Raw genomic sequence first — 21379 nt, forward strand, 5'->3', positions numbered from 1 at the left:
GCATGGCAAGTATTGGGCCTCAGTCCAACGTATTCGATGCTATCTCGCAGCGCGGGATGGGAGTCCCAGTCAAACTTGTGCGCGATCGGTCTTGTTGCTCCGGCGTCTGATGTCGGACCTTGTTCTCATCATGGTACCACGACGTCCCTGAGCTCCTTCTTCTCATCACATGTCGCTCTGCGCCGGTTGTGGCTCCCAGCGGGACTTGGCTGCGAGAGGCGATTCTACTCGGACGGAGCGCAGGGTGAAGACACCATGAGTGCGTTGCTTCGACGCAACATCAGTACCCGCGTCGACAATATTACGATCCGTATGTATGCGACAACAACCGGGAACGTAGGAGGGCTTTTGTATGGCAGGAGAAGGGAGCCACGTAGCGGACATGGGCCTGCCAGCCGGGTATGTGCTTTCTATTTCTATGTATGAGCGCAAGAATGCAAGATCTCCCCCGAGTTCTCCCACTCCCACGACATGAGGCTATATTCAAGGCTATATTGGTTTTTTGCCACGAAGGACGATGTCTGCTGCATCAACATTGTGTCGGGACAGTCCGTCTTTCATATGGCACGTGGCGCTGTATACGAAAAGCACGAACCATAGCAATATGTACATGTTTGTTGGGCAGCACGGGCGCACGTATGCATGTATGTATGTGTAAAGTACTACGATAGCAACATAAGATTACGACAGCTCCGAGTGGAGACGAGACAAGAAACGTATGAACATGCGCATGCGCCTCCAGCCTATGTATGTATATATACATTGCACACCACGACGCGCAGCGTACAAAAATATGCCGGTTGCTGGGGACAAGCACCAGCGCCGACCATAGCCGTACGATGCAAGGTACAAGGACAAAGGAGGAGCACGCATCTCAGTCGATCTCGATGACGTCCGGGTCCTGCTCCTCGATCTTCTCCTCGGCGCTGTCGAGGATGATCAGCCCGTCCTCCTCCAGCCGCCGCTTCTTGCTGGGGGTGAACGGCACCGCGGAGGCGGTATCGGCACCCATCCTGCCGCGCTTCGCTGGGGGCGAGTCGATCTCCTCGATGTCGTCCGGCGCGGGCCGCTTCTTGGCGGCCGACGGCGTGGGCGGGGACGGCGTCGCGGGACGCGGCCTCTCCTTCCGCGGCGGTCTAGGCAGGGGCTCGGGGAGGACGAGTGCGGGCGCGTCGACGGGGTGGTTCGGCCTGCGATGGGGAAGGCGCGCGGTGCGCGTGAGCATCCGCGCACGAAACGAACGAGGCAAAGACAACAACGCACGGTAAGACCCCGATGGCGACCTGGACGGTCGCGTACTCGCCCTCCTCGTCCACGATCGACAAAAACGTGCCCCTGGTGACGTTCAGGCTCTCCAGCGTCCGCCCGTTGTTGTCGTCCCAGTCCGGGTCGCTCAGCACGCGCTTGTCCTCGTACACGCTCACCTCCCGCTGCTCCGCGTCCTGGCCCGCGCCCAGAATGCCGTCGACGACCTCCTGGAGCGTGACGCGCGCGGGGTCGCACAGCACCTCCGTGTACGTGTCGCGGCAGACCCCGCAGAACGAGTTCGGCGGGCACATCGCGATCGCGCTGAGCGGCATGGACGGCTTAAACTGCACGTGTACGTTCCGGAGCGCGTCGTAGGACTTGCGGAGTAGGTGCAACGCCTGGAGCACGATGAGGCCCGCGATGATCGCGTTCGTCGTCGCAATTGCTGGAATGATGTTCCCTGCCATCTCTGCCGTCCACATAGTGCCCCACAAACCCCAGAAACGAGAAAGAAGAAGCCATGACAGTAAGCCCCAGGATGAGACGAGAAAAAAGGGAAGGAGGAAGATACATACCTTTCACCTCCCACCGGCTCTTTCCCGGAATTCCGTACGCCGCAGAGCGCAAGTTCGAAGCCGCGGTCACAAAGTCGAGCGTGTCCTCGTCGTCCTTGTCGAACGCGATCGTCTCCTCCCCGGCGCGCACCCGCGCCGCGAGCCGCTCCGTGCTCGCGACGAACAGCTCCAGGTTGTCCTGCAGGCTCAGCGCGCGCTGGTCCTTCAGCCCCGCGCCCGTCGCGCCCGCCGGCCCCCCCGCGCCGTTCAGCAGGATCTCGGTCGCGGAGCTCCCCGTCGGCTTCCCGTCGACGTTCCCGTTGCCGTGCGCGTGGACGCCGTTCGGCTGCGGGTGCGGCTTGGCCGCGGGGGGCGACGCGAACGAGCCCGCGCGGATCTGGTCGAAGTCGAGCGGGGTGGGCGGCGCGCGCGAGCGCCACATGTCCGCCATGGAGAGGAGGTTGAGGATGTCGGAGTGGAAGACCTTCGTGAAGACTGCTTTCGCGGCAGAGGACGATGAGGATGAGGACGCGGTGGGGGAGGGCGCCGAGCGGAGGGCGGTGCGGACGGCCTTAAAGGCTTGGGCTTCTTTGCGGAGCGCTGCGATTTCCGACGCTGGTAGGGAGGGAGGGATAGTTAGGTGAGGACAACGTAGCTACGACCAAAAGACCACCTACCGTTCTCGCCCTGCTTTTCGGCTTCATCCAGCTCCCCACCGTCCTCGTCCTCGCCGAACAGTTGGCTATATGCAATGTCAGCGACCAACTCCTGACGGAGTGTAACTACGGGCGACCTACGGCAGAAGGTAGCTTTTCGCCCACACTATACAGTGTATGGGCTGTGACGGTGTCGACCGGATGGTGCACACCGGGAACGTCTTCGGTGTCGGCTTCGGTACGCAGTCGAAGCACTCTGCGCGGTCCTGCCAGCAGTTCGCGTTCGCATCGTCAGTCCCGCCGACGCCGCAGCCAGCATCCGATAGGACTGCATACCTTGAGGATGGGCTGCACCTGCCCCAGATACCCCGCGGTGCCCGACTCCACCAGGGGCACGTTGGCGGCCATGCACATCTTGTTGACGTGCCGGCGCGCATCTGGAATGGAACGCAGGGTCAGCGACCGCCGTCTGTACACACGAGAAGGCGGAAGAAGCGTGACATCTCGTAAACTACGTCCCGCACGAGACCACAGTTTGTCCGCCGATTTGATAGGAGGTGCGGGCGCTGGGGACATCGCCCAGGTGACTATGTGGCGCATAGGCACAAAGAGGAGGTATGCATGGTGGACCACCACTTTTTCGAAGACGTGCGGAGATTGGACAGTGGTGGTCGACGCAGTCCATATGCGATAACTCTCCAGGATGAGATAGACCAGGAGACGGGTCGAAAGACCGAGCCCTTGAGGTTGGTAGGTGAAGATCGCCATAGAAAGCGGCGCTCCGATCGCGGTGGGTTCTTGTCCTCTTCGAGAGGGAAACGATGCGGCCTAGAACACGGGGCGTGGGTGACTGAGGAGCGGCGCACGCGCACAAATGCAGACGCAGACGTGTGCCTCCGCCGGACAACTTCTTGACCAAGCTGCAAGCCAACCTAGGGATCGTGGTAGTCGCATTGTATGGAACAAACCTGCGCTAGGACTTGGGAAGGCCAGTTCAGAGCTAACACTCCGTGAGCCAGCTTTCGCAGGACACCGGAGTGTGACACCGGCAAGCGCCCAATAGCAGGAATGCCGTATATATTATTCTCTTCTGATAAGCCCAGTCCAAGGGAGGAAGAGGCCCCGAGTACACCCAGAAGCGCGGGAGAGATGGAAGAACGGGCAGCAGAAAGGTGGAGGAGGAGCGTTGTAGCGGTCGAGGGGTGTATGGTGCTTACCAAGGTTATCCAAGGCATTGAGGACCAAGTGGAAACGACGGAACCAAGAGACATCAAACTGAGGCTCTTTAATGTTTGCGTGGATTGGTGTGATTTTCACGTTCGGGTTGAAGGCAGACGCGGTTTTGGCCGCTACCTGTATAACGTGAATGACAGTCACAGTTCAGAGGTGAGTCTTTCGGTCGGACAAGTTTACGGATAAGGTGCGCACCATAGCCTTGCTTTGCTTGATGTCCTTCTTTCGGAATAGAAACTGGCGGTTGAGATTGGAGAGGTCTATAGTATCAAGGTCGAGGAGGGTGATGTCACCAAAGCCAGTGAGGACGATGTTCTTCACTGTAAGATGCACGGCGCGAAGAGCACGAGGGGAGCGTATGTGACCATGTCAATGTGAGAGACATGATGGCGCTCGCGATGGGTGGTTACGCACAGAGTTCGCAGCCGATACCACCCGCGCCAACGAGGAGGACCTTGGTCTGTGAGAGGCGGCCGAAGAGATCCTGGCCGAGAATGGCGCTTGCATGGCGAGACCGTCCGCTCATGTTGTCTATGCAGTATTCCCAGGTGTGCACAGAAGCAGTCCGCCGCCAGAAGAGGTCTCGGGGAGAAGATGAGAAGCGGAGGACGACGAAGAGCACGCAGAGATGGTCGTACCTATGTAGACGCCGCCACACTCGCTGCCATCGCCGCGTGACACGGACCGCCCGTCTGCACGCGTGACACACGTGTGACACAGGTGACCTGACGCGTCGCGCGTCACATAGGCGCGCTTAACGGCGCGTGCTGTCCTCGTCAGCTCGAGCTGACTACACACCCTCGCATCCGGTAGATGAGCTCCTTGACTGATATCTGTTGCCAGAAAACCTCGGAAATACTTGCTGCTCATCGAGCCTCTCCTTTAGTCTTCCGCAGAACTCGAGTTTATTGCCAAACATCTCCAAGTCATATCTCGGTGCGTTCCTGCACTCCACACGCGTACTCCTTCCAGTGTAGAGAAAGCCTACACGCGTAGACTGTTCTTATATGGTCTCTGCTCGCCCAAATGAATTGCATGCTATGCAAGAAAGGGGGGAGCAATTCGAAGAAGCGTCCTCACCCGCCGGAGTCAGCTGCTCAGTGCTCGACAGTGCTTCCGATACGGACGCTATCGAAGTTGAGACCGCGACTTGCTTTGATCAGGCTCCACGAGGGGTACAGGGGGTGTTGACCAACACCCTGTTCCTTTCTTCCGAGACAACGCGCCGTAGTAGCCCTCAGCGATCTGGCATGCATCACTCCCAGTCGTACCTCAGCCTGCTCCGAGCACGCCGACACGCTACACCCAATTGTGTTGCAATCACCTAACCTGACATCCTTGACAGCGGGCGTGTCCTTCAAAGTTCTGCTTCGCTCTTCCATCCATGATTCCCCAGGAACCGTCATCTCGTCCCAGGTAAAGCATGCGGCTGACCGTCTTCACCCTGATTCTCCGCGCACTCGAACGTCATGCTTGGATTTCGTAGTGCTATCGTCATTACAGTTGACCAAGAGCTGTCCAAGGAACCGATGAGCATTGAAAGGAGAACCTGTGCATGGTGACAGGCTCTCTTCAAGGACTACTGTCGGCGGTTCAGGATCTTGCTTGGCGGCTTAACGGGCTCAGGCATGTGCGGGGACCCGGCCTGACCTTGAGCGGCGCTCAATCTGCTCAACGTCTAACGGGTCCCCAGATAAGACGCGATCAGCAGAATCCTGAAGTGCTGATGCCGCAACAATGTGCACATAACTCGAAACAAAATAGCTGCCATGCCTCGTCCGGGATCCCCTGTCACCTGGACCATGAACAACAGGATAGAACCCTCCACCTGAGGGCGGAGTTGCCTACGTTTTGCGCATCGCTCGAGACACACGTACGGCTTTCGAACAGACGTCGGGCAGGTAGAGAGCTTGATAGCTCCCAAAGCTGTAAGACCCCACTCGCCCATCAGAAACCGGCAGGTAGGGATCCATCCTAGCCTGGTGCGCACTCGCTCGGATCGAAATGGGACACCACCTCGAGCGATCTCACCGCCGGTTGGAGCCCTTTTTCATTCACCAAGTGTGACAATAATGCTAGCGGTCGTGGGGCTATGCATGGGACATGGTAAGCCAATATCCACGGAAGAGGTCCTCGTTGTTAAGAGACCTAGAGGGACCACAGCCTACATATGTGTGAGCTATCCCACTACTGTCCATTGTTGAGGGACTCCTACTCAAGCAGAGATGGCGGCCTACTCAGCACGCCGTCTTGCACTGAGAATGAGGCTTTGGTTTACGGATTAAGGTCTCTTTCCACGTTTCTGGACGGTGACTCTCCTAGCACTACCACGAAAGCGACCGACCTCGAGCACACTACCCTCGGGGAGGTCTCGACATCGGAGCTCCGAGAATGCATCTCTGTCTGCCGCACTGCCATGAACAGCTTTGCCTTCCAAGAAATGCCACCGACAAGTAACCATCTGTCGCTCGGTTCGCCCGCGCTCCAGATGTACTCGCATAGCCTACACTTTAGCTCAGGCACAGCCTGACGGGACGTGCTTCCACGCACCGGCACGCGTGCATTCGACCGGCCCCCCTCAGCGGGATCATGGATGGGAATATGTACCAGTGCGTGGGCGAACCGGGCAGCGTGCAGCGTTGTCTCGCACACCCATGGGTTCGCTGGGAAGATGCCGCACGTCGTTACTCGGACAAAGTATTCACATACTCCAGAAGTGAACTCTAATCATGTTCTAGCTCGTAACAACTGGAGCGCGGTGGCCCGCTCATATAGGACTTCCCACGGACGTTCAACAAAACTCATCTTCAGAAGACGTATGACGGAGATGGGGCGACTGTCTGTCGCATGCAGTTGATGATGTCAGTAATAGAGACGCGACGGCCAACGCTCGCCTATGGCCGCCGCTGAGCTGACACGACCGTCATAGGACCGAAGTGGCTATCTTATGCCAATCTGCCTGCAGACCAAGCGGCGAATCGAGGAAGGATGCCGCTTGTCGTGTGGTTCACGTTAGCCGTCGGACTCTAACTGACACCACACCACATCCTCAATACATATTGTGGCAGCTCACGGGGCCGTTCTGCGCCTCACCGTGACCACGCGGGAAGCGTCCCCTCCAGCTTTCTTTCGAATTGCTGTTCTCCACGTTTGTTCGGTGCCCCCTCTCCCCCCAGCTTCGGCCGTCAGAAGCACACCTTTTTGATCCACTCACCGTATGGCACGGCGTTACTATACGCCAGTCCGAGGAACTCGCACGACCAATTCCCATCGCGTGCCCGAGCCCGAGAGGCTGGACTCTTAATTCCATGAACCACTACATATTAGGGGCTAGGACCCCGTCCGCGGTCTGTTCCCATCCCAACAACCTGTACGTCGATCGTCCGATTGTTGTTTTCCAGATCCCAGTCGTGCGGCTACACCATCTTCCAATACGGTCGCACCACCTGTATTGAACGCCGGGTCCACACTCTCTCCCACCGCCGCGCCGGCGCTGTCGGGGACGGGCTTTCACCAACCCTCCGGATCACACCGAGCACTGCTCCCGTTGACCCGCGGCTCCGAGCCAATGATCATCTGTGGTCGCCGCACGGTCGCGAACAAGGATGAGAGAGAAGAAACCCTTCTGCGGCCCTTGTCTTTGGTCTTTGTTCCACCATCCCGCGACAACGGTAGAGCCGAACAACACACCTTCGAATGCACGCGATCAACGATACGTGCTGTATCTCAGGAAGTCGAGAAGTACTGTGCAGTACATCGACTACTTGTTTCATCTTGACAGCCCCCACGATCGTATGTTTGTGCTTGAGGAGCGGGAAAACCTCGCCGTTGCGAGATCAATGCGAATATCGGTCGTCGGCGTGCCACCAGCGACTGCAAATCCTGTTGAGCGCACGCAGCCTCGGCGATAACACGACTGGAATCACCAACGTAATCCGAGCATCAGAGCTGCTGGCGTCGTCGAGTTCTCGATGAGCGCAGCACGAAAAGGCAAGGCCGAGACCCAGCTGGAAATGAAGCAAGGTACGCGAGGGCGCCGGACGCCGGTAAAGACCGCAAAATACTCAAGTGCTGATGGATGACGCGTTCATGAGGTACATATTGCTGTGCAGATTGGCAGATAGGTCTCGAACTTGAACAGGCGCTGTCCGCAGGTCTGCAGCAGATTCGCGCAAAGAAACAACAACCTGATGTCAGACGTGCCGAATGTGCGTAAATTTTATATTGTCGTGGTATATGACAACTACGGAACTTGAACATGAATGTGAGCGTATCATGGCGGTGGATGGACACTACTGTGGAGAATTCATGAAATGAAATGCGTCAGATGGTATGAAAGGCATGAACGCAACGTAGAGTCGAGGAAGGCTAACGGAAGACTACAGAAGCAAAGAGCGGACGCGGACCGTCGATCGAGACGATGCGCGGCGTGAGCAGCGATTACGAGCACAGCAACAATTACAGACCATAAGCATATGTAGGCAAAGTCGTACAGAAAGGCTAGGATGACAACAAGCGCGCTAGACAAAGCGGGAGGAGGGTAAGCGGAGGAGCAGAAAGGTATGGTGATACAGAGTACGGGAGGTCGTGATAGCAAGGGGATCTAGCTGCAGCAAGGTCGTGTGTGGGTGTGGGAACGGTATATGATGCAGTCTATGGAGATTGTCCTACTCAATCTCTGTCCGAGAGGTGTTCAGGGGGATGATGATAAAGCGTTGGGATGCTACGACCATCGTGTGTTCTCGTGAGGTACACGAGAAGTGAAATGACGCAGGTGCGCGCTCAGCACCCACCGAGCTTCCACATCTTCACGTAGTCGCTAGAAAGCACGTTCCGTGAGCGACCGCAGTACGCTTACCGGATGGGGATAAAGGACACTCACACTCGCATGGCGCGGTCCTCTTGGGAGGAGGGCCAGGTCGCCGCCCACTTATCTTGCGCCTGCGCAAAGTCACGCATCGCCGTACTCGAGCCGTCGAACCACATTTTGCCACCGACGTTATCAGGGAACCAGCCGCTGGTTCCGCCCGCAGCGACGTCGAGGATCAAGTAGAATTCTGTTTATCGAAGGATTCGTCAGCCCTCATGTCGTAGAGGCGCGAACTTAGCAAGGCATGAACACTCACGCTGGTCAAACGGGGCAGCCGAGGTACCGCCCTGCTGCTGCCAGATGTTCTCGATCACGACAGCGACGGACGAGCCGTTGGTGGCCGTGGCAGGGTAGTGGCCGCGCTTGAAGAAGTCCTTGCCCCCCTTGCCCGTGATCTTCAGGTTCATCATCGCCTCCAGGCGCGAGTCGACGTAGAACCGCATCCAATCTGGCGTCCACTCGAGCGAGTACACGTGGAAGCCGTCCGCGTACGACGAGCGCTTCTGCGACCACCAGCCGAAGATGTGCGTCTGCACGCTCGCGAGCACGCCGTAGTTGAGCGTGGAGCGCACGAAATTAGAGCCCTGGGCGGGGTACGAGATGCCGTTGCCGCGCGATTCCATAATCTAGAAGATCCGCCTAAAGTCAGTTCCCAGTGATAAAGCGTGGGGAAGAGATAATATACGCACGTCGATCTCTCCGCTGAGCGGCCATGCGCCGTACTTGTTGTCCTTGGGTAGCATCCAGATCGCGGGCCAGAGCCAGTCACCTTGAGGCAACTTCGCGCGGACCTCGACCTTGCCGAACGCGATGGTGGCAGAGTTGATGGTGCTGATCCGCGCGGACTGGACCGGCTGGATGGTCGCGCCCGTTCCGTTGTTCGACTTGACGGAACAGGCAGTCTAAATTGACACCGTGAAGTGTGTGAAGATACAAATAACAGAAGAGGTTAGCATCACACGCCTGAGCCAAAACGACAAAGTAGGAACCAGTGTGAAAAGTCTGACCTTGTTGTTGCTCGTGCAGTCGTCACCGAGATCGAACGAGCCGCCGTCCAGTATAGCGGCCCTCCCGATGGCGTCCGATGTGAGTGTCGGCAAGATGTACAGCTCGCCGTTCTGCACGAACAGGTTCGAGTCCGAGGCCGTCATCATCTCAAACTCCCCGTTGCCGAACCCACCAAGCTCGACGTCGCGCGTCCACGTGTTCTGCAGGTCGAGCGTGTCGAAGCTCTCGTCGAGGACCATGCACAAGTCCGAGTCCTTGAGCATCTTCACGTCCTGCCACCCGAAGAAGCAGAAGACTGCGGCGCCTCCGACTCCCAGGAACAGCATGAAGAACGTGAGCCACCACGAGGCGCGGTCGCGCCAGTCGCGCTGGCCGAGCCACGGCTTGTCCTCCTTCTCGAGCTTGTGCGAGAGGCGCGAGGAGGGCATGGGCGGCCGCGACTTGCGGGGATGCGCCGGGAGCGAGGAGTTCGACTGCCCAGGCGGGTATGCGTAGTACGACGGCGGCGACCAGACCGAAGACGTCGGCCGCGACGAGGGCGAAAGGAATGGCGCACGCATGTTGATGGCTGGGCTCGATTGGGTGCGCGGGATGTGAGCGGCGTCGGTGCCTGTGCGACAAGAGTCGAACAAATGGAAGAAACCAGTCAGTCATCTCGCTTCTGGAAACGCCGTACGCTTAGAACGCAACTTACCGAAGCCCTGGTTCAGAGCTTGGCTGCTGCCAGCCATTGCCGCCGCGGCGCTGTTCATGTAGATACGGCTGCCCATCGGGCTAGGAGGCGTGGCGCTGCCCTCGCGACTGGGGACGCCGTATTCCATGAACGGCGCGTACGGGCGCCCAAGATCCCCTGCGAGATCGCTGCTGCTCGCGCCGCCGTGCGATAAGAGTCCGTAACCGGCAACGCCGGCACCTGCGGGATAGACCGTGCCCGTGCTGGGAGAGTGCTGGTGGCCATGAGGATACGTGCTCTCCCGAGCACGAATGCTTTCTATCGAGGCACGTCGACCCATGCCCGGGAGGGGAAGGCCGGGGTCGGGGTTGCCTGGATGCGATTGGAAGGGAAAGGAGGAAGGGGGTGGGCGCGGTCCTGCGACGAGAGGTGGAGCAGCACCAACGGGCATCGCGCCGTAGAACGAGTTCCTCGGTGTGTCGAACGGATTCGGTATGAAAGGAGTCGCGGACGTAGGCGTGTTGGCAATCACGGGCGAGAGTGTCGGGGAGGCAGCAACCGTTACGTCCTCGCTCTCGGGTTCGGGGGCGTACTCGTTGGCCACAGACGAGCGTCTACGATGGTTCCGAGTACGAGTACGAGGGTTACTGGAAGAGACTGGCTGCGCTGGCTGCGTAGGATCGGTGGGGGAACGAATGGAGCGGGCAGCTGCACCGCGCTGAGAAGGTCGCGTGGTCGCGTCTGCGGATGGCTTGCGGGCAGGAGGCGCGCTATCAGAATCGCTCTGTTCACCAGTCAACGACGTGCTTTCGGAGGATGCGCTCCAAGACTGGCGCGCACCGCCCTCGAGGAAGAAGGGCCGGGGAGGAATCAAAGGAGCGTTATTGCGCGTGCTGTCCGTGGACCTACGACGCGCGAAGTTGTCGGCGATCGGGGTGGACGCATTGCGCTGAAGCTGGGACTCGTCCTCGCTCGAGTCGTTTGGCGCTGCATTTGTGGACGGGTTCGAGTTGAGAGAGCGGTACGCGTCCGCGGAGGAGTACGCGGTGCGACCATTCTGGGAGTCGCGTCTGCGGTACATGACTGGCCTTGTGTATGCGCCTGCTCAACAACTCGTGGTGAGGTCAGCGTTGTCTGAGAGCGTCGTGGAGGGCAAACGGAGGGTAGCCCTACACAGACAAGTGTTTTAAGCGAGACAGAGGCTGCAAGAAGCCGAGGGAGGGCTGTGGCAGCCGGGGACGGTCGTGGACGGGGCAGTAGAGGGGACGGGGGAGGGAGGGAGTTATGTGGGCGGGCGATAGAGGAATGGAAGGCGTCCACGAGGAGATGCGTGCCGTCCCTGCAGCCAGCTCTGTCCTCGCAAGATAAGCAGGCGTAGCATAGGCGGAGGTCTGGTTGAATTCTCGGCTGGTTCAAAATACGGCGGTATTCGGGGTCCTTGGAAGCATTCAGACGAGCCGGCAGTTCGCCATCCCATTCGTCCCCTGGCCATGCCCTAACGGCCCCACCCACCCGTTGCCAGTTACGCGGAGTACACTCGACGTCAGCCTGTCCAGCTGTCGTCCAGTAAGTACCTCGCCAGTCCGCCGGGCTTTCCTTGCAGCGCCCGGTTCCGGAAGCCTGGCCAGCGCCTCCACCGTCGGTCGCGGATGCGAGTTTATGCGACGACAGGCCCGACCGTCCATGGAACTTGGATTGCTGCCGTGGCCAGGGATAGACCTGCCATTCTCGTGAGGCATGGAGGCGACGTTATGTGCCGCAGTGCGCCCACCCCTGCTCTTCTGGCGACACGTCAGCATTGCCAGAGGGCGGGAGACCGACATGTGGATTTACCGCGGCGCCAACATGCTGCTGGGAGGCTTCGCTAGTTATCTGCTGATGGCGGATGTAGTTGGGTCGTTGGCTCTCCACTCGTACTTTGAAAATCGAGGAGGAGCTGATGGGATTCGTGAGGACGAGATAGAGGTGAGTGACGTCAATCCTTACCGGGCAAGGCTGCAGTGGGAGATTTGATAGACGCGGTCCCGGGGTCCTACTGCGTCGCCACCAACTATGGAGCATCAAGGTCCCCAATTTGGCTATGACGTTTGCTACGTCGTGGACAAACCATCCAACTATAGTTGAAGATTTCATTCGTGGGCAGGAGGTCCCTCGCGTGCCGGACTGTTTCGCGCTTGTAGATATGGGCGCTATGGACATGGCAGGGTGCTTGGACGAACATTGACTGTGGCAGACGGGAGCCGAGTAGGAGGAGGAGATGTGCCGGGGGGCAAGTACATTGCCAACTAGAAAGCGGGCGAGATAAGGGAGATGCAGGCCGGCCGATCGCCGGGAGGTACGCGCGGACTCCGCCGCGGAGGGTGTCGTTGAATTCTGCTTGAAGATATCGCGAGGCCACGCGCGCTGCTGGCTGCCCGCGAGTCCGCCCTGCTCCCCCTCCCCGTCCCGGCCTGGTTCCTCTCTACTTCCACCTCCCCTCCCAGGCCTCGCGCCCGTCCCCTCTTGCTAAAATCTCCTTCTTTCTCCTCTCCCATCTTCGAGCGCACCTCTCCACGGTAGTCCTCGCCTCGTAATCCTCCGCTCTCCCCCCTGCGGCGTGCACCCAGCCATGGATTACGACCGCTACGACGCCTTCCTCCACCACATATTCAAGCAGACACAGGGCGACGCTTGGTTCCGCCCCAACGAGGACAACATCGCCGTCGGCGTCGCGCTCCGCGTCGACAATGGCGAGTACCGCGTCTTCCCCTACGAGAACCTCGGGCTCGAGCCCTTCGAGGCTGCGGTCCGTGCGCTGAACCCGGCCGTCGCTGTCAAGGTCCGCAGCGCAGCCGTCCACGCCGCGTTCTCCGAAGTGTACGCTCCTTCTCTCCAACTCGCCGGAACGGGACGTTGACCCCACTGCTGCAGGGGTCCCGGAGATAAGTCCATCTACATCGACGCGAACACGCGTATCCAGATCCTGGACACCATGGTCGACCTGCCGACCGCAGACAAGGAGCAGAACGCGGCCTTCGTCGTGAGTGTCGTCGCCTTGTTACGCGTTTTGTTCCTCCCCGGGCAGGCACGTTCGCGCCCTGGAATGTCCCTCGGGTGTGTTCGTCGTCATTGCCTTCTCGGCTGCGAGCAGCGGTCATGTCCCTCCGCCTTCTGCTCATCTCCGCGCACGCCCGTCGTGCGCGTAACACGTCCCGCAACGGCCCATCGGGGAGGCAAAGCTTAATACCATCGTATGTGATGTCTACGAGACACTCACGTCGATCTCGGCTTCTGCCTGGCGCTTTCCTACCCATAGGCGCGTTCCGCTCGCCATGCTACGGTGTGCATTATTGATTTCCGCAGCCGGCATTGGGTGACCGAATGGGAGTGGCGTCGATAGGAGTGTGGAATGATCGTGAGCAGTCAGAATGATACAGCCACCGACTTTACCGCCCACGTCGGGGCCGGCGCCTAGACAACGCGATCGTTGCTGTTAGTCTAAGCGGGGCCGGCGTTCGTAGTGGTTTTCCAACGTCACGGACGCATTGGTGTATTCGTGCTCATTCGCGTCAAAAGCAGTCCGTGCTCGGTTGAGTAGCCGGGCGTCTTGCACACCATTCAGTCTTCGGACGTGCTGTGTTCCGGACGTTGTTGTCCATGCCATTTTGAGCTTAGACCGATGACTGACACACTTGCGTTCTGCATTTCTAGCGTGACGAGCGCGTGCTGGTGGTCTGGTCAGACTCGATCGACACCATCATCCCGATATGCCATGACTTCGAGGAGCGCCTCATCAAGCTGCTCTGGCGTTCGCGCCCCGGGGTCCCAGGGTCGCATCCGACAAGTTCGAGCGGCCACCCGGCGAGTGCTACTGGTGAGTCCATCTCCGAGCACTGGCCTTCGTGTTTCGGCACCCTTGCTCCACATAGCATGGTGCACTTTCCATTCCACGCCTGAGTTGCGGGCACGGGCTCTCGTAGTTAGTGGGCTTCGACTTCCATTCCTTTTAGCACGGCGGGATCTGCCCCGCTTGTGCTCCTCGGGCAACTTGATTCGCTCTATGCCCCCTTCCGTTGATCCTGCGCTTCTCATCGCTACCTTCACCATGCCCTGCCATATCGCTATGCTATGTCTCGGGAGTTCCGCTGCTTCCCAGTCGGCTTATCGCCTATCGTCTGTGCTAACATCGTCGTCTTCTCTGTCACAGGCTCTGTCTCGGGCCATTCTATGCAACAACTGAACACCCGGCTATCGCAAAGCCAGCTTCGCCGCAATTCTGTGCTGCCAGGCACGCCAGGAAGGGGCACTCCCGTCCCCGGGACCCCCAGGGGAGTCTTCGTCGGCTCGGGTGGCGTGCTCGTCATGAGTGCGGAGGACCTCGCGCTGGACTCGCTCAAGGAGAAGGAGCCGGCGGAGCCCGAGACCGTCACGAAGACTAAGCGGACTTGGTGGGGCGGGAAGAAGACGGTGACCATTGAGCGCCAGCCGAGCGCGCTCGCGGCTTACAGTGACGTCGAGGCGGGCTCTGAGGCGAGGAGAACGGTGCTTCTGGCACCGATCTACAACGGGTTGGCTGCGGGGCTGAGCATGTGTAAGTCGCGCGTTATCTTTCGTTATGGGGACAGCAAAGGGCGGATTATCTGACGCATTCGAACGTAGTCTTCATCGGCAATGGTATCAACATCTTGCTGGAGGAAGTTCAGCTGGACGGGAATTTCATCCGATTGGCGCTTGCTGTGCTGCTCCCGCTGTTGTTCTGTGTTTCCTTGGTGAGTAGTCCGTTTTTGAGTGTAGAAGGATTCCTGATGCGGTATGTATGTGCAGTTCTTCGCCCTCCAGATCGTGCAGAACCTGTCTATGTGCATCGGCCCTGTTGGGCAGTATCACAAGAACTCGAAGTACTACTCTGCCGTCCCCCCACGGCCGAACAAGATGGTCGACAACAACCTGCCCCACATCACGATTCAGATGCCCGTCTACAAGGAGGGCTTGGACGCTGTATTGTGAGCATCTCACTCGCATTTGTCATCAAGCTGCATGCTAACTGCGGATATAGGGCCCCCTCGATCGAGACAATCAAGAAGGCTATGCAGACCTACGCCCGTCAGGGAGGTACCTCCACGATCTTCATCAACGACGATGGTCTCCGACTTCTGTCTGTGGAGGATCGTGACGCGCGCATCCTGTTCTACGCCAACCACGGCATCGGTTGGGTCGCTCGGCCCAAGCATGACGACTCCTCGCCCGACGGGTTCAAGCGCGCCGGTCGCTTCAAGAAGGCCTCGAACATGAACTACGGGCTCTCGCTCTCGCTCAAGGCGGAGAAGTACCTCGCGGAGCTCCTGGCACGCGAGAAGACCCGTATGTCGACGGAGGGGACGAACAGCTCAAACGGCGTCAGCGAGGAGATGCGCTACGGCATGCAGTACCAGAACCACGACGGCGAGGACCAGGGCGGCATCAACCAGGGGCAGGGCCAGCGCCTCCGCGCGGGCAGCGACGCCGGCTCGCAGCTCGACGAGTTCGACGACCTCGAGGAGAAGGCGCTCCAGATGGCGATCGACGAGGTGTACGAGGCGAGCGGGCGCAAGTTCCGGCCCTGGGCCGCGAACGGGCGCGCGTGCAGGCTGGGGGAGATCATCCTCCTCGTCGACTCGGACACGGTCGTGCCCGAGGACTGCCTCAGGGACGCGGCGCGCGAGATGGCGGAGTGCCCGACGGTGGCGATCATCCAGCACGGGTCGGACGTCATGCAGGTCGCGCACCACTACTTTGAGAACGGCATCGCGTACTTCACGCGCAGGATTAACAAGTGTATCTCGCTTAGTAAGTCGTTATGTGCGCGCCAGAAGCTTGTCACGGCGTCTAATGCACTTTAGGTTGCGCAAACGGTGAGGTCGCGCCCTTCGTCGGTCACAACGCGTTCCTCCGCTGGAAGGCGTTGCAAGATGCTGCCTTCGTCGATCCCTTGGATGGTCAGGAGAAGATCTGGTCCGAGTCGAACGTGTCCGAGGACTTCGACATGGCTCTCCGTTTGCAGATGCGTGGATACATCATCCGCTGGGCGACGTACTCCAAGGGTGGCTTCAAGGAGGGTGTCTCGCTCACCGTCGACGATGAGCTGAACCGCTGGCAGAAGTACGCCTATGGTGAGCAGCATCAGCTCTTCCGTGCTCGACGTGACCGCTGAAGATGACATGGCACCGAGGCTGTAACGAATTGCTGTTCAACCCGTTCGCGCAGTGGTGGAAGAAGGGCCCGATCGCGCACCAGATCCACCGGTTCCTCTGGTCCGGCGCGCCGCTTCACTACAAGTTCTCGATGATGGCGTACATGTTCTCGTACTGTGAGTGCTCTACTCGGAATCGACATCATGAGTGAGGGCTTCGCTGACCGTTATGCATGCGTCAGACGGTATCGCCGCCTCGATCACGATCAGTCTCATAAACTATGTCTTGCTCGGTTTCCAGCTCCCCGTGGACGGCTTCTACATGCACAGTTTCGAGATCTGGCTGGCCACCACCGTCGTCTTTTTTGGATCTGGTAACGTCGGCTTCACGCTCCTTGAGTACCGTCTCGGCGAGAAGTCACTCGTAAGTAGCTCTGACATGTGAAGGAGGACATGCGCTGAATCGAGTGCGTATAGCTTGGCTCGTTCTTCGAGAACATCATGTGGATACCGTTCTTGTAAGTCTCAATTTGTGTCAATGTCGGGCTCGGATCGTGGCTGACCTCTGCTTCTAGCTTCTTCTTCTTCGGCGGCCTCTCGATCCCCGTCTCGCAGGCGATCCTGGCCCACTGCTTCTCGTACAACATGACGTGGGGCGCAACGAAGAAGGAAGTCGAGCGGTCGAACTTCTTCAAGGAAATCCCCAAGATCTTCAAGCGCTTCTGGTTTTCGTGGCTTGTGGCGTGGGTCGTGATCCTCGGCATGGTCGTCCTCAGCACGCCCCTCATCCCGATCGAGTGGCGCATCGACGGCTCCGCCTGGGCCGTCATCTTCCCCCTCGCCGTCGTCGCCGGCTGCCACGTCCTCTTCCCTGTACGTCTCTCCTACTCGACATCGTTCGGTGCGCTTCGTGCTGACTGTCTCATGCTTGCAGATTGTCCTCAACCCCTGGTTGATGGTGTTCTCGTACTAGGCGCATTGCCTACGGACCCTTCCCAGTGCACATATTCATACCCTACTATACCTGCTGACGGACAACCCTACTTATTACTCGTGTACGCTGAGAACGGACTCTGTTCCCCGCCGTCGTGTACCATGTGCTGCGCCACGCGCGTGCCGCTCTTTGAGATCGAGGCTGGCGTGAAACATCGCCCGTTTGCGCACATGTTCTACTGAGCACTACGCATAATGCCGCTGATCGTGCCCCCTTGAGAAGTGCCTCCTGTACAGTCCAGTCCCTGCTCACGGACCGAAAGTAGTCTCCCTGATTTCTTCTTGCATCGACTAACGCTATACAACCGTTTACCCATTGCATGGTCTTGTTTACTTACAATGCTTTCATGACACTTTTGCTGCGTCCTTGTTGCTTCACGAATCTCTGTATCCGTCCATGTTCTTCATAGCGCACTCACGATTAGAACGCTTACACCGCTGAGCATCTCATGTCACCAGTAGCCATTGTCGATTACAATGATACCTCCTGCTCTCGTCTCGCAACAATCTTGACGTAGTGAGGTGTTCTAAGCCATTGTTTGCAAGATCGTGTCGAAGTCCGCGTGAGTACGAGTACAAACATGCCCTGATATCCAAAGTATGACAATGTCCATGACCACCTTCTAATTGTCCGCAATACGCAAAAGCTTCAAGATCGAGGATCGCTATCTCACCAGCCCTAAGATGTGGAGGAGCTTGTCAAAGTTCGGAGTACCGAGACCGGTCACCTTTACGTCTGTTTCAGCAACCCCGACCGCGAGCGGCACCAACGTCAAAACGTACCGGATCCCAGCCGTGCGTCGCATTGAACCCCCGCGGCGGGCCGTCATTGTCGGACCCGCGCTGGACCGAGCTGTTGCCCGCGGTGATGTCCGTGAACGCCTCGTACCCCACCGAGTACAGCCACGGGTTCAGGAAGCCGAGCGTGGGCCGGCCCGCCGAGATGAGGCGGTCGTTGAGGAGCGCGACGATGTCCGCCACGGCCGGCGTCGCCGTGCTCGTCCCGCTCGCGGAGAAGAAGACGCCGGCGGCGTACACGGGGAAGTCCGTCGCCGCGGCGGCGATGTCGGGGATGTCGCGGCCGGAGGCGTTGAACCGCCCCGCGTTGGCGGAGCCGAGCTTCGCGAGGTAGGCGGGCACGAAGGCGTCTTGGTAGGGGGGGCGGGCGTATATTGACGAGAAGCCGCCGGACGAGTGCACCCAGCCTTCTTCGGGGGCGTAGTTCTGCGTGCCGCCGACGGCGGTGAGGCTGGGGTGAAGGGGCGTATAGGTGAGGGCGAGGTCGAGACACGGGTGGCGGGAGAGCGGGAGCGGGAAGAGCGCTTACAAGGGGCACGAGGCGGGGAAGTTGGCCTCGAAGTTCGTGATGTTGTCGGGCGAACAGCCAGGGCCTCCGTCGCCTGACGCGTAGAGCACCGTCACGCCGCGGGCCCCGAGCGCGGCGTAAGATTGGCAGACCTTGCTGCAGACGGGACTGTATTGAGCACATCGTTCAGGACAGTTAGATATTGCTTACTCTGTGATGGAGAATGCCCATGTCGTCTCTTGGTGAACATAGCTCGTCGTGAGCACTTGCGGCGGGTCCTCGAGGTTCGCGAGGAATACGGCCACGTCTAGCCAGCCGTTCACCCCGTCTGTAGTATTCCCGCCCACGAAGTACTCGATGACAGGGACGTCCGTGGCCACACCGACTGTGTTTCGGATGTCGAGATCCTAGCGGGCTCGGGTAAGCGGTGGAGTTAGACCCTTTCGGTGTATGGCGGAGTGCTTACGCCTTCAAGGACGGAGTACGGGTTTTGTTCGTCCGAACCGCCGTCGACGCCTACGACAGTGAAATTGGTCTTCGGATCCATATCCGGACAATATGTTTCCAAGAATGTCTGAGCAGAGAAGGTGAGGCCGAAGTGTTCCGTCGTATACATGAGGGTGATCCTTACCTCCAGGTAGGCGAAGTGAGCTTCGTTGCCGTAGAAGCCAGTCACACCGATGCGGTTGGTGGGATTGACGTTGGGCGTCGCGGGGATTTGATACAGTGCTTGTAAGCAAGCGGGACTTGTACCATTAGAGCACGCAGGGGGGGCATTTCGTCGCGAATGGTCGTGAGAAGTGTAGAGCGCGCGCTTCTTCGAATTGGGTTGAACATTCGAAGCCGAGTCGGGGAAGCTAGGAAGAGAAGCAGACGGTCAGTTCACCCTAATGCAGCACCAGTGGTAGTACTAGAGCTTGCATACGAGATCGTAGGGTGAACCAGGTCGACGTGGCCCTGTAGCTCAGCGGGAAGCGAGTACGAGAGTGTCCGGATCACTTCCGCACCGTCCTCGTCCTTGAACACTGTAAAATTTGCGTTGAAGAGGGCGTTCGCCTGCGCGACGGTCGGGCTTCCCGCGCTGACCCAGTCGCCGGAAGACGAGATAGTCGTCCCTGTGAGATTCTTGGCCTTGAGTCAGTCGGTAACTGCCTGCAGGCTTTCTGGCTTGGGCGCGGTAAAGGCGTTCACCTGTGTTCAGTGCCATGCACGATATTAAGCTATGATCTGGGATGTGTCGGTGAACAATGGACGTACCTCCTCCTTCGATAAGTACTTGCCGTACGACGCGCTCGCCGGGTCGCTCACCCTGTACAGCGCGTCGATTAGGCCTTGAGGATCGCTCTGCTTCAACGCAAAGCGCAGCTGAAGAGTCTGTTCGGGCGCAGCTGGGCCGACGTGTGTAAACCCAAGCGGAGCGACACTCCTTGCCTCGTGGGGATGCAAGACAGCATCAGAAGATGACGCTGCTCCACGCGAGATCAAAGCAGCAGCAACAAGCGTGGACCCCAGAAGACGCATGAGCGGGAGCATGACGAGCACGCACTACGGACACGCGGAGGGTGATCGTCACTTTGATACCTATGTTGAGCAGACCAGATCATATATACTTGTTCGGAATGCGCGCATGAATTGCCGCCTTGTGAAACCTGGGTGCTCGCAAGGGGATAACAGGCCTGGTACATCCTGGCGCTTACTTAAATCCGTGATCACGGGAAGACCTAGTCTCGGCTCCAGACGTTCTTCAGCCTCTCTGCCCCAGCACTCGATGCGTCGCTGCGCTCCGCAAGCCTCGGGAGGGAGTAGACCAAAACAGGAAGGCGAAATTGATGGAACGAATCTCGAAAAGATCTGGAGGGGGGAAACGAGCGCCGGGGGAGAGAGGCTTTAGAACGTCTGGTGTGTTTCGGGCTCGGCAGAGGGCATTGTGACAGGCGGGTCACCGGTCCATGGTCCGTCGTTACATACGTGACAACATCACATCGGAGGCGCACGACGGGACGGAGGGATCAATGTCGCGCACTCGTTCTTCTGTCTGCATGTAACTATACCTCCACTATGCTTGCGGAAGATGAATATCTAGCCTTCGAAAATGATCTCGGGGAATTTGATCCTGACGATTACCTGGACTCATGTATTGAAGAAGTGGATTCCTCACCCCCTCCCCTTGCCGACCCTCCTCCTCGCACGCATGCGCGCTCCACACTATACGAGAACTACACCCGCGCGCTCAGCAACAGCATGGAGGCTGGTGGGATGTCTCGAGGATCGCGTTCTCGCATGTATCGATTACATGAACACAACAGGCATCAATCTTTTGGTAACAGCCTCGCGCGATGCGGTGTCGACAGCCCTCACGTGCCATTAGTCAGCCCACGTGGTGTGACTGATCGTCACAATGCCCTCTGCCGAGCCCGAAATGCACCAGACGTTCTAGCGGTACTGTCTGTAAGCGCTAGAACGGATGGGAACGAGACTAGGGAAGACCGCGAAAGAGCTGGCCTGTGTTGACGCCGTCGAGACCCTGGGTAAGACGCTTAGTGTCGGGCGAACAGGTTCTTCGCAAGTGCGATATTCGCAGGTTAACAACGTTGTTGATAACATGCGAATAACTTAGCCTAGTTATTCACTCTGCGATTATCTTGAGCGCTTATATAAGCGCCTTGCAGCAGATGCGAGATCGTCGAGGG

General features: G+C 58.7%; 4 protein-coding genes across 4 annotated transcripts; 1 reads left to right on the forward strand and 3 right to left on the reverse strand.

Moving 5' to 3' along the window:
• Nucleotides 1–542: 542 nt before the first annotated feature.
• DICSQDRAFT_109452 (uncharacterized protein) lies at nucleotides 543–4231 on the reverse strand. The gene is made up of 9 exons (XM_007368235.1): nucleotides 4106–4231; nucleotides 3887–4011; nucleotides 3676–3811; nucleotides 2795–2895; nucleotides 2600–2724; nucleotides 2480–2544; nucleotides 1824–2417; nucleotides 1264–1717; nucleotides 543–1190 (listed from the first exon to the last, which is right to left on the reverse strand). Exons 1-9 carry the CDS (start codon nucleotides 4215–4217, stop codon nucleotides 875–877), a joined length of 2028 nt encoding a protein of 675 aa, XP_007368297.1. The 5' UTR covers nucleotides 4218–4231; the 3' UTR covers nucleotides 543–874.
• Nucleotides 4232–8239: 4008 nt separating this feature from the next.
• Nucleotides 8240–9731, reverse strand: DICSQDRAFT_138896 (concanavalin A-like lectin/glucanase). The gene is made up of 5 exons (XM_007368236.1): nucleotides 9569–9731; nucleotides 9251–9463; nucleotides 8818–9187; nucleotides 8574–8748; nucleotides 8240–8510 (listed from the first exon to the last, which is right to left on the reverse strand). The coding sequence occupies exons 1-5, from the start codon at nucleotides 9713–9715 to the stop codon at nucleotides 8474–8476; spliced, it is 942 nt and encodes a 313-aa protein (XP_007368298.1). The 5' UTR covers nucleotides 9716–9731; the 3' UTR covers nucleotides 8240–8473.
• Nucleotides 9732–12850: 3119 nt separating this feature from the next.
• On the forward strand, nucleotides 12851–17712 carry DICSQDRAFT_182230 (uncharacterized protein; the record flags this gene model as incomplete). The annotated part of the gene is made up of 13 exons (XM_007368237.1): nucleotides 12851–13098; nucleotides 13153–13261; nucleotides 13933–14095; nucleotides 14429–14812; nucleotides 14881–14990; nucleotides 15046–15224; nucleotides 15278–16047; nucleotides 16101–16370; nucleotides 16430–16567; nucleotides 16633–16814; nucleotides 16868–16908; nucleotides 16966–17263; nucleotides 17325–17712. 13 exons carry the CDS (start codon nucleotides 12851–12853, stop codon nucleotides 17361–17363), a joined length of 2931 nt encoding a protein of 976 aa, XP_007368299.1. The 3' UTR covers nucleotides 17364–17712.
• Nucleotides 17713–18048: 336 nt separating this feature from the next.
• On the reverse strand, nucleotides 18049–20222 carry DICSQDRAFT_172489 (family S53 protease-like protein; the record flags this gene model as incomplete). Its single annotated transcript, XM_007368238.1, has 8 exons — nucleotides 18049–18111; nucleotides 18167–18632; nucleotides 18711–18845; nucleotides 18900–19096; nucleotides 19156–19263; nucleotides 19321–19546; nucleotides 19615–19814; nucleotides 19947–20222. The coding sequence occupies 8 exons, from the start codon at nucleotides 20220–20222 to the stop codon at nucleotides 18049–18051; spliced, it is 1671 nt and encodes a 556-aa protein (XP_007368300.1).
• Nucleotides 20223–21379: the final 1157 nt, after the last annotated feature.

This window comes from Dichomitus squalens, assembly GCF_000275845.1.
Source record: "Dichomitus squalens LYAD-421 SS1 unplaced genomic scaffold DICSQscaffold_33, whole genome shotgun sequence".
NCBI classification, from domain to species: domain Eukaryota; kingdom Fungi; phylum Basidiomycota; class Agaricomycetes; order Polyporales; family Polyporaceae; genus Dichomitus; species Dichomitus squalens.

Excerpts from the sequence above, each read along its gene's own strand:
- DICSQDRAFT_109452 (XM_007368235.1), bottom strand. The coding sequence starts at position 4,217 with ATGAGCGGACGGTCTCGCCATGCAAGCGCCATTCTCGGCCAGGATCTC. Across the intron at positions 4,012-4,105 it reads TGGTATCGGCTGCGAACTCT|TGAAGAACATCGTCCTCACT; the intron begins GTGCGTAACCAC and ends TGCATCTTACAG. Across the intron at positions 2,725-2,794 it reads AGGTGCAGCCCATCCTCAAG|GACCGCGCAGAGTGCTTCGA; the intron begins GTATGCAGTCCT and ends AACTGCTGGCAG.
- DICSQDRAFT_138896 (XM_007368236.1), bottom strand. The coding sequence starts at position 9,715 with ATGATGACGGCCTCGGACTCGAACCTGTTCGTGCAGAACGGCGAGCTG. Across the intron at positions 9,188-9,250 it reads CGCTCAGCGGAGAGATCGAC|ATTATGGAATCGCGCGGCAA; the intron begins GTGCGTATATTA and ends CGGATCTTCTAG. Across the intron at positions 8,511-8,573 it reads GAGGACCGCGCCATGCGAGT|CGACTACGTGAAGATGTGGA; the intron begins GTGAGTGTCCTT and ends CGTGCTTTCTAG.